The 12,013-nt window shown below is 40.3% G+C and overlaps 1 protein-coding gene across 1 annotated transcript in view; it reads left to right on the forward strand.

The window, feature by feature from the left end:
* The window catches only part of C1H1orf198 (chromosome 1 C1orf198 homolog), a 38,036-nt gene extending 28,039 nt beyond the window's left edge, over window positions 1–9,997 (forward strand). Inside the window, exons 3-4 of the mRNA XM_054981431.1 lie at window positions 3,563–4,108; window positions 6,275–9,997. Of these exons, the coding sequence (XP_054837406.1) occupies window positions 3,563–4,108; window positions 6,275–6,331 (603 nt within the window). The 3' untranslated portion in view covers window positions 6,332–9,997. The remainder of the gene's footprint in view (window positions 1–3,562; window positions 4,109–6,274) is intronic.
* The last annotated feature ends 2,016 nt before the right edge of the window (window positions 9,998–12,013 follow it).

Genomic DNA, 12,013 nt, shown 5'->3' on the forward strand with positions numbered 1-12,013 from the left:
CCTTCCCGGCAGACACCGCAGCAACTGTTGGTGGGCATGATGAGGCCTGCAGGCACCACATTGAAGAACTTTGTGTTAGACTTGGTAAACCCAGATTCAAATCCTTGCTGAGCCATGAAGCTCGCTGGGTGGCTTTAGGCTGAGAGAGCAACAAATCTATCTCACAGAATTGTTGCGGTGATAAAATTAGTGAAGGATACTATTTTTTTATTAGTGTAAAACAGAAAAAAGAAAAAAAGAAAATAGTAAAAAAGAAAAGGAAAATAATGCTGGCTATAAAAACACTATTGGCAAATCTATACATAGATATCTATGAAAGATTTCCAAATATCTAAAAACAAGTCCTTACGCAGTTGTCTTCTATATGCAATATGTTCAAAAGTTTATAAGGGATTCAGTCCAGTGATTTACAGGAAGCTGGCTTTTTGTCTTTCCAGTGTTGAAGTATAAGTCTTTTAGCAACTGTAAGGGCAGACAAGGTCCATTTTCTGTAGACTATTGGTTAGATTCCAAGGAACAGGCTAAGGGTGCTCTGTATGTTGCTGTGAGCTCCCTGAAGGAATGGCAGCATAAAATTTCCTCTGTCAGCTCAACCCGTAAAGCCATCAAACAGCAAGGTGTTCTGTCCCAGGGGCCAACCGTTCCTTGGGTGCTTGGACGGGGGAAGGGAGATGTTTATTTCCTTATGGACCAAAGCTGCCTTGCTCCCCCCACCAATACATCCAGAACAGATACAGAAACTGTATCAAACCAAAAATGATTTGGCCTTCCCAGTGCCTGAAATGGCATTGCTACTAACTAAGAAAACCATTAGGGCAAGTATAAATAGTTGCAGCATGAAACGACCATTAACCTGAAAGAAAGAAGTTTCATCAGAATCAAGCTACTTCATGGGTTTTGCCACTTTGAAACTGGAAAAACAAGATTTCCCGCATTCTCTGGGCTGATTCACATATCCACACACCAGCCTGTTCTTGGTAGCAGCAACCATAGCACAATATTTTTAAAGCAGCAATTTCTTGTTTAAACTGGCAGCAGTCATCTTTGCCAGGTGCCATAGTAAGGCAAGTGCTGCCCCTTTAAGCAAGCTAATTTCTGCTGAAGATGGGCTGATGTGCTCTTCCCCCTGTTCTCTGGGAATGCAGGGGGCAAAGCCAGTCCTGCAAGCTTTTCTATTACCTCCTTCTTTGTATTAGCCTCTGGTGGAAGGGAGTCCTCCTTTCTTTAGAATTTCAATGCCTGTGTATTCTCAGTGTCTAGTATTGTACTCACTCTCCAGGAAGACAATATATGATGCCGTTTTTAGACACAATAGTAAATTAGACTCAGTAGTTTTTAGACTCGGGAGAAATTAGTGAGGTGCAGATTTATACTACTTAAATCAACTATGGCATGGCATGGATTAATCAGGCTGTCAGGATGTGCACCTGAAAAAAAATTATTGGAGCGATTCAGATTTTGGGAAGGATGTAAATACTGGTATTCAATAATATTTGAGTCCTCTTGTACCAATTCAAGTTTGCTTTCCCCCCTGGTATTCCAGAATTACTTAGGTTCCATTCTTCCCTAAGGGAGACCAGGGGTGGGGGGAGTAACTGTTTTTTGAACAAATGACACCAAAATTGCAGAGTTTCAAATGAATTGGATCAGTTCTACAGGCTCCTGAACAAGGTTCACCTATCCATCCTACTTACAGGGATGTGGACTGGGAGGAAAAAATGCCCAGGAAAAGGGCTTGACCCCACAAAGGAGGGAGGGAAAGAGGGGAATGAGAAGAAAGAGGCAGCCAGACCTGCAGCTCTGCCAGGTTGGCCATGATTTTCTCTGTACGTGACCTGCCTTTCTGTTTTCCAGGAAGTCTGTTAAAGAAGAGAAAATGGCTTGAGAGCCTTAAAATTCTAGCCCTGGATTTTCCTGAAATACATGGAACCCAGAAATATATAGGATATGAATACCAGCATTCCTGAGAATTCTGAATACCGTTCCCAATACCCAAGCATACCCTAAAATACCAATAAAGTAATTTTTGGTTTATATTTGGACTGGATATATCCAAGGTTATATATTTGGACTGGATATATCCAAGGTTATATATTTGGACTGGATATATCCAAACACTGAATATATCAGGCTGGCAGCAACATCTCTTGTGATCTTACACGTAAACTACGTAATTTTCAAAACAGTGATTCCATTGGTCTGTGGCATGAATCTTTGCAGTTTCAGTTGCACATTGAAACTGAGTCAGTATATTCCCAATGCCAGCAACAAGGTGGTGATGAGTGTTGGTTGCACATTAGAACACAACAAATGTCAAACTAGTTGGAAGTTTCATTTGTGTCCATCAAAATTTGCTACAGTTGTCATAAATACAAGAATCTTAGTCCTAACTTGGCTAAGCAGATTTGGCCTTGATTGGCAATTGGATGGGAAACCTCTAAAGAAGACCAGGGTCACTATGCAGAGGCAGGCAATGGCAAACCACCTCTTGAAAACCCCAGCAAGGGTCACTGTAAGCTAGTTATGACTTAACATCACTTTCCACCACCACTACTGAGAGAACCGACAGGTGGGAGGGGAATGGATGCTTAACCTGATTCCCATTTATTTCCAGCCTCTCCCCACTACCACCATAGATGGTCTTTGAAAGGTGGAAGATAAATTCTGAGTGCTCCAAGTTTGAAGGGTAACAGGTTGGGGAGGGAAGATCTGCAAATGACAAGAGGACACTCCCTCCCCTACATTCCACATTGCTTTGGCAAATGTGGTATTGAAACTAAATATTTGCCAAGATAATGCCTTTGATCTTAAGATGTTACTGGCATGAATCTTCTCAAGCTGCTTTGAATTTAACTTCATTCTTTTTTTTTGCAAGCCTCATATGGACAGAATTGCAATGCCTCCATGATGGCACACTTCATATGAAGATGGTGGAATGTAGCCTGATGCTCAGATTTGCTTGAGGCCTGAATTGCTCATTGCCAAGCCCATCTTTTCTAGCAGAAGGAAGTGCTAGTGTAGCTTGAGAGTGCAGGATATTACCCACCTAAGAATTTGTTCTGTCTTTGTTTTTAATTTGTTTGTTTCATGTTGCCTTATATAATTTCCTTTGTGAATTGATGCTGTGTACATTTTGTAAATCAGATAATTGTTTAAAGTAAATGAAATCTCTCAGGTCTTTCCCCCCATGTTAACCTAAGCCTTGTATATCTTCTTCCCTCAAGACTAGCAGAATGATGCCCTCTAATGTAATTGCATTGCAAATCTACATTGCACAATTTATGTAGGTTGCAAAATTGCCTTTTTCTAGGCATAGATATTGTTTATACTAAATGTCAAAATGGTATGCCAGCTATACCGCCCTTCCTGCAGATGGTTACACAACAATCCTTGGTCACCAGTAGCCTTGGCATAATCTGTGAATTATCCCTGGAAATCCATTATCATTATCAATTATCAAAATCAATTATCCCTGGAAATCCTATAGCCGCTCCTTGATCTGTTCTAATTACTTTGCTGGTATGAAGAGATTTGAAGTTGGTTTGTTTTTAATCCCTCACAGAGTCAGATGGAGTTCAATATTGCTTCTCTATCAATACAAGAACCAGGTGGAATGTCATCACAGAATGAACAGAAACTACCTGTCAAAGCAGTTTCAGGCCCCCCAGTCTCCAAACCTTCACAAGGTGGTAAAACACTTGTCTCAGATGGGCTTATACCAGCCAGGAAAGAGGAGGAGGCTTCATTCTGGAAGATAAATGCCGAGCGCTCCAAGTTTGAAGGGGAACAGTCCGAGTTCTGTTCTCTGACCCCAAGCCAAATCAAATCCATGGAGAAAGGAGAGAAGACACTCCAGCCTTATTACAGGCAGGAATCTGGTCCAAAAGAGGCATCTAAAGCAGAGAAACCTAACATTATGAAGCCTGAAAAATTGATTGCTCCTGTTGTTGCTGCAACATCTGTGGAATGGGAAAAACCTCAACCAGGCCAGCTTTCAGTTAGTACCATTCAGGTCCTTCCTGACCCTACAGAAAAACTGTCATCTACTGGGACAAAGAGTGATGATGCTGATAGCGGTTTCCTTTCAGACATGCACACATTTGGTCAGGTAAAGGCCAGTAATTTATTCCTTGCCTAATATATTAGTGGTGTGTAATCCCTCTACCCCTCCTCCAGTTTAATAAAGTTATGCAAGAAGATTAGGGGTTCTGTGGCATGCTAACTGAGTTTCTTTTCTTTTGATTTGGAGTTTGAAAAAATAACGTTGACCATTATGTTAATGCTAATGAACCATCAGGGTTATTTTTAATATTGTACTTGTTGATTAAATTGCCTGGCATCTTGCAGCCTCTGACCTAAACACAATTACAGGCAGCTTCAATTGAAATTAATTGTATGTGAGAGTTATCTGTGAAAGGCCCAAGAGCAGATGCCCTGCCATGGTGCTTCTCATATGCAGGAGCTTTGGCACACAGTTAGGTGGCTGGGTTACTAATCAGCACTCTGATAGTTTGACTCCCACCACTACCATAAACTCTGCAGGTGGCCTTGGGCAAGCCTCTCCTCTCAGCCCCCAGCTGTATTGTGGGGACAATAACAACACTGACTTCGTTCACTGTTCTGAGTGTGGCACTAATCTGTCCAGAAAGGCGTTACATAAGCACACTGTTGTTGTTATGCGCCAACCACACAACCATATGTAAATGGTGAGAATTCACTCAATATAAGATTACATTGAGTATATAAATGACAGTTCACCTGGATGCCTGTAGGCAAATGGACAGAGAAGCTTTCTGGTCTCATTGTGTCATGAACCAGGATACCATGCAAGTTAATGGCTGCCCTCCCAAGGATCCCTGTAGTTCATGGGCACTCTCAATAGGTGATAGCTAGGAAGAATTTCTTAATCTCTTTTTATTTTCAAGGTAACTATGAATGTGGTTATTCCAGGGATCCCCAGTGTGGTGCCTGTGGTCGCCATGGTGCCCACCAAGTGTTTTGGAAAGTGAGTGGGCCAAGATGGGGCTTTTGCCCTGCAGGGTTAATGACTGCCCTGCCTGCGATTTTTAAAAATGTTGCTTTGGCAGCAGCTGCCACCACAGCACAGGGATCTTCACTGTATGATTGGAAGTATGCTGTGAGTGTGAATGAAAATATATGAAGCAGTATGCTAATTTTAAAAGGAATCCTGTTGAATAGAGCTTCTACCTAGGGGTGTGCAATTAGAGTTGCTATTAGAGTTATGCATAACCTCAGTCCCAGGCATTTTGTGGTTGCTTGTTCACCAAAGAAGCTAATACACCCAAGAGCAACACAGCCAAGAAATCTACAAAAGCTCTCTCCTCAACAAAAGTTCAAACTGTTTACTACAATCAAAGTGCTCCGTGCTTAAAGTGCATTCAACAATACAAAAATTACAAACATTAAGAAATTAATACATAAATATATAATCTTTGTAATAAACATTCAATAAACTGTTGTCATTTCATCGTTACAACTGAGGTGAGTTCATTTGTAAATCCTTGCAGTCCGTATAAGTTTCTTATGTGTTATTCCGTGGTTAGTTCGTCATTCAAAGATGTAGAGATTCTATGTTAATATGCACAATGGCTCAATCATGACGAATCCAATTCATCAGCTTCTGTGAAGAGCCAAACTTCTCTTTTGCCCGACAAACTGCTAGCTCGGTTTGTTTTGCATACACGAACTTTATCAAGGGCAAACAGAACCATTTAACTGTTATTTCAAACTGCAAACGAACTGCCTCGATGGTACGACAGATGCCGTTTCCGTAATGGGGCGGGGTCCTTTGATTATAGTAAACAGTTTGAATTGTGTTGAACTTTGTTGAGGAGAGAGCTTTTGTAGATTTCTATTTTGTGGTTGGTTGCCTCCGGTGCCTCTTCGGTCAGCTATTTTGTGGCTGTGCCCACCACCGTATGTCAGAATTCCAAAGATGCCTGCAGACTCAAAAGGGGGGGGGGAGGAAACCCATGGGCTAGTCATATGAATATTCAACCTGGAAGGAAGATTGGAAAGAAAGGGAGCCTGTGGGGGTATAGTTTACCCAGAATATCTCCCAGACATTTTGTACACAGGACGCATACAAGAGCATTGTCATGCTACCATTTATTCTTCTGGACAGATTTGCCCAGTAGAAAAGAAATCTTGCAATACTGCTGGGCTACATGTACTGGTTTGTAATTTTGTTGTGTTCAGGCATCCATCTGTTAGTATTCCTATTTCTTTAACAATTCTTTTTTTTTTTTTGCAGAACAATGCAAGTAATGTTATCTTGAAGACAGGATTTGATTTTCTAGACAACTGGTAAAGAAGAACCAAATAACTTCTGTTCAGTTTTGGAGAAAGAAAAGGAGCATCTCTTTCCCTCTCCTTTTCTTTATTTTATTACTGTCTTTTATGTGTCCTTTAAAAAAATTATAATTTTCCAGCTCTTTTAAATGTTGCTTTTGTATTCATGCTTTTTGTAAAACCACATGGATATTTGTATTTTGAAATGGTCCAGTGTTAGTGTGGTGTTCTTCTTAATTTTTATGAACCTCCTGCAAATGATTAGCCATGATGGGGATTGACAGGAGTCATTTCCTAATCATTGTTTATGTATTAAGGACAAGGAGGGGAATCTGGCTTGGGAGCAATACTGAAGAGAGGTACCCAGTTTTGCTCCGATAGTAGTGGCTGTACATGAATTACAAAGAAGAGAAGAAATGCTAAGGATAGAGATTGAAGCACAAAACTCTAAATACCAAACTTCATTATGTCTCTTTGAAATAAATCATAAAGAAAATAAGGCTGCAAATTTTTTAAAAAAATATTTTTGTATTGGTACATTTTCAGTGGAATTCTAAGCAGAGTTACTCCAATCTAAACCCATTGATTTTAATGGGCTTAGACTAGGGTAACTCTGCTTAGGATTTCACTGTTAGTTTGGCTTGTTTCTATTGCTGTTTACTTGTCCGTAGGATCTTTGAGCAGTGGAATATTTTTGAAATGAGGAGACTTTGCCAAAGGGAGATAATCTAAGTAGTACTGTAGCTGCACTTGAGTAATTCTTTGAAACTAAAGTTACAGGGGTTGGGGAGTTTGTAGGAGAAAATGAAGAAATATGTGATGTAGCCAGTCATTTATAGGCTAAAATCGCTTGATCGAGACAACTGTTGTGGAGAACAGAACCTCAAGTGATGATTCTACCTATCTGTAGGGTGTAGATCACCCTCCATTATTAGTATTACACAAAGTACTTTATTTACATTGAAGCATTATGAGAATGCTACCTAAAAACTTTTAAAAATAAAAATGGTTTCTTTTCAGGACAGGATTATATAACTTCTGGTGCTACTTCCCTTCATGGGAATAGAACTTCCAGGTGTCTCACATCCTACCTGATATGGTAGGTTTTTCTTCAGGGGAGCTTGCTGCTTTTTAAAACAAAATTAGAGCATTAAAAACAGTGTTGCTGACTTGCAGTTTGAGCTGGTCCAGTTCATCATACCACTTTGGGATTCAGTTTGTCTCCTCTGTAGACCAAAGCCTCATTCTTGTCTAACATTTAAAATGTCTGAATAGAAAAAAATGTGTTCGTTGGATTACAAATTGCAGCAGTGCATTGTGGTTTCTATTCTGCCTGTGCTGTCCATGTCATCTTTAAGCCTTAATGCCTGGTATCACACGATCATGATCTGTCCGATCCAATACCCGACTGACCTTTTTAATCTTAAGAAGTGGATCTCCAAAATACTGATCCAATACAGACCTTGAATCCTTAAAGCACTCCTGCAACCTCAGATTGGGCTGTATGCCTTTAGGACAAAAAAAGCAACATTTATACCTTAACTTTTCATTTAAATAGTTCCATTCTGTTCTAATACTAGCCTTCTGTAGATCGTCCGTAACAACCATAACTTTCCCATTGTGTGACAGTTTAAGGCCTCTGTCAACTGTGATCTTAAAATCTAAAGATTCAGGTTACTTCTGCATAAATAACCTTTCACTGTGCTCTTCGTTCATCTATTTTCTGTTTATTCAGTCGGTTGTTGCCTTATATAACCTGCAGGCAAATAATAGTGTTGGTAAAGTTAAACAGCTCATATATGAGTTTAATTCAAAATCTTACCCTTTGTTCTAAACAAAGGTGTATCTGTTGTAATAGAAAGTTATAAGATGTGGGGAAAGCAATGATCTCATAGTATGGCTTCTGAGAGCAGTTTTACACTTTGTGCCATGTACATGGGCATCTGCTGTGGTAAACGTTTAAAGTAGGAAATGTGTGACAATGTAACATTGGTGATACAGGATTGGATACCTTGTCATGTAATGTAGCTGCAAAAACAGCTGAGTGTCCCCTAATAGTAACTTGAATGATAATGCTGGGATAGGGTCATTCAAAAATAGCCGATCCTAGGCTTCTTTAAGCCCTGGTAGGGGAAGTAGATGGGTAACAAACAATACTGTGCCTATCTTTTTACTCTTGTGCGATCTTGAATTCTGTTCTTCTCCCTCCCCAGTCTCCTAGGGCTTAAAGCAGGCCCAGTGTGGGGATTTCCCATCAGAGAGATGATGTGCAAGAAGAGAACTTTACCAAAAACACCTTTGCATCATTGTAGTCCAATCCATATCAAGGTTCTCCTCCAGCTGCTTTTTTGCTGCTACATTCCATGTCGGAAGATCCGGTTGTACACTCCCAATGTCAAATGTGTTGTGTCCCTCAGATAGGTTTGACTCCTTGCTGTGGGCCCACAGTGTGCTATGCCTCTCCTCTTCATATTTTGCAAGTTTACCATATCAAACTCCTGTAATCTCTTGCTGCAATGTGCTATGCAAATATGAATTGGCTTTTGGGTACCAAGTAGCAACCATTTCATTTAAACACTGATGGTATACAGTGCAATTCTAAGCAGAGTTGCTCCAGTCTAAGTCGATTGAAACCAATGGGCTTAGATTGGTGTAACTCTGCTTAGGATTGCACTGTTAGTAACATTTCTGGAATCATTTTGAGCTAAATTACTGACAGTTCAAAACCGAAACAAACTAAAGTAATGTCAGCTACAATTCAAGAAAGTGTTCAAAGATCTGATAACCATTGATAAGTGTCTTGTTGACCACCCAGTTTAGTTTTTGCTTAATATACAAGACATTCATACTTTTAAAACGATTTGCTATTTAAAAAGCAACAAATCTAAGGTGTAAAAACTTGAGCACAGGTTTTACAAATGAAAGATATTTCTGATTTTCACTTTGGGGGGGCATTGGAAAGTGAGTCTTTGCAATCTTGTTAAAGCTGGATTATACAAGTGTGAATTTTCCAGCTCAGGTTCCAGTTTTATTAGCTGAAAAATTAAAAACTTCAGTTTCAATAGACAAAAGGTGTAACTTTTAATCCTATTTTGCTCATGAGGACCTTTGGTAAGCACTTGCTTTTCCAATGAGAAGGTCCCAGGTTTGGTACCTGGCATCACTTGTAAAAGGAGCTTCGGAGCAGATGTTGGGAAAGGCTGTTTTCTGCCTAAGATCTTCGAGAACTGCTGCCAAGCGAAACAGACGATACTGAGCTAGGTGAACCAGTAGGCTGACAGTATAGGGCAATTTGTATGTTGTCATAAGGGAGACTGTCCTAAGTCCATTCTGCTCTTTACAAATTGGAACTGGTAGGTTCTGTATCTCTGGATTGTCCTTTGGAGTTATCTTTCTCACTCAGGGTACAATCCTACTACTCACTTTTGCACAATTCCCATTCATTTCAGTGAAGCTTGTTAAGGAAAACATCTTGGTGGATTGCACTCAGTGGAATTAGCCAGCAGCGTATGCTGCAGAGTCAATATTCATCCCATTCGGACTTCCTTTACTGGGCTTTGATGGCTAAATCTGATGCTTCTTCTTTTTAGATAGGTTTTTATTGACGTTCATACTCAAAATTGTACTTGGTCATATTTTATATCAAATAATTACTACTTAATAAAGTTATCTGATATAGACCAGTTTTGCCTTATTTGTCTTAGATCTGTTTGTCATGTTAACACTTCATTGCATCAGTTGCTCCTTGTAAAGCTCACTTTTCAATGGACTCAAGTGGCATTTAGACACAAGTAACGTGATACGATGTCCCCCATGAGTCAGTAATGACTTGGTGTTTGCACAGGGGACTACCTTTACCTTTTAAGTGTTCTTAGGGCTGCAACCAAAGTGCATCTTGTCATTTGTGCTTTGTGGAATGGTGGGAAAGAGAAAGTAGAAAAGGAGTTGCCTCTCACCAAAGTATCTTTCGACTCTTGTAGACACAAGTCGAGAACATTTTTTTCTGACGTTGGTAACATGGAATATTGCTACCAAATATGTTTGAGGTGACACACAGAAACTTCCTTCTCCATGTAAACAGGTCTTGAGTCTAGCCATAAACAGAAGTGAACTAACGTTGTGAGCCCAGAAATTTGAGATACAAATGAAAAGTGATGGACCTTCAGAGCAGACTTAGAAAGGAAAACAGAGGCTGGAATGATTAGACACAAGTTACTGAGGAGAACCAGGGTCAAAGACAATCACTTATGGAACAAAGAGGTATTTTTTCTTGACTGTCTATTGCCCTTCAACTTCATTGGGTGCCCCCCAAGTTGTAGTAGTTTGAGAGAAAAAGAAAAAAATATTTCCACTCTTACGTAATTTTATATAACTCTATCATGGTTCTCCACCCATTAGCTTTTTTTATAAATGGAAAAGTCCCAGACTTCAGCCTTTCCTCATAGGAAAGGTGCTCTAACTCTTTAAATCATCTTGGTTGCCATCTTCTGCACTATTTCCAGCTCTACTAAATCCACCACCTGAAATGGATTCTGATTGACCCTGGTTGAAGAGAATGATGGCAGATGTTACTGAGGCTGTCTCTCAGTACTTGATTGCATCAAAATACACCATGTAATAGCTGTAGTGCCTTGGTCATGCTGGTTATATTTGCTCCATGGGACTCTTCTAAAGGTTTGCAGTCCATAACACCTTTCTTGATGATCCAACCATTGTTACAAGGGACGCAGATTTGGTCATGCAGTCCACATTCCTTTTAACATAAGAACATAAGCAAAGCCATGTTGGATCAGGCCAGTGGCCCATCCAGTCCAACATTCTGTCACACACAGTGGCTAGAAATCCAGTGCCATCTAAAGGACTGTCAGTGAGGCCAGGACACCAGAAGCCCTCCCACTGCCTTCCTTCCAGCACCAAGACAACAGAGCACCACCTCCCCACAAAGAGAATACCATCTATCTCCTGTGGCTAATAGCCACTGATGGACCTCTGCTCCATATATTTGTCCAGTCCCCTCTTGAAGCTGGCAATGCTTGTAGCTGCCACCACCTCCTGTGGCAACGAATTCCATGTGTTTATCACCCTTTGTGTAAAGTAGTATTTTCTTCTATCTGTTCTAACCCGACTGCTCAATAATTTCATAGAGTGCCCACGAGTTCTTGTATTGTGAGAAAGGGAGAAAAACACATCTTTCTCTACCTTCTCTAACCCGTGCATTATCTTGTAAACCTCTATCATGTCTCCCCTCAGTCGTCTTTTCTCCAGGCTAAAGAGCCCCAAGCGCCTCAATCTTTCCTCATAGGGAAAGTGTTCCAACCCTTTAATCATTTTAGTTGCCCTTCTCTGTACTTTTTCCAGTGCTATGATATCTTTTTTAAGGTGTGGCGACCAGAACTGTACACAGTACTCCAAATGAGGCCTCACCATCGATTTATACAGAGGCATTATGATACCGGCTGATTTGTTTTCAATCCCTTTCCTAATAACCCCTAGCATAGCATTAGCTTTTTTTATGGCAGTCGCACACTGTGCTGACGTTTTTAGTGAGTTATCTATCATGACTCCAAGATCTCTCTCTTGGTCAGTCTCCGCCAGTTCAGACCCCATCAACTTGTATTTATATTTTGGATTTTTGGTTCCAATGTGCATTACTTTGCACTTGGCTACATTGAACCTCATTTGCCACATGGATGCCCACTCT

This window comes from Eublepharis macularius, chromosome 1 (assembly GCF_028583425.1).
Source record: "Eublepharis macularius isolate TG4126 chromosome 1, MPM_Emac_v1.0, whole genome shotgun sequence".
Classification (NCBI taxonomy): Eukaryota; Metazoa; Chordata; class Lepidosauria; order Squamata; family Eublepharidae; genus Eublepharis; species Eublepharis macularius.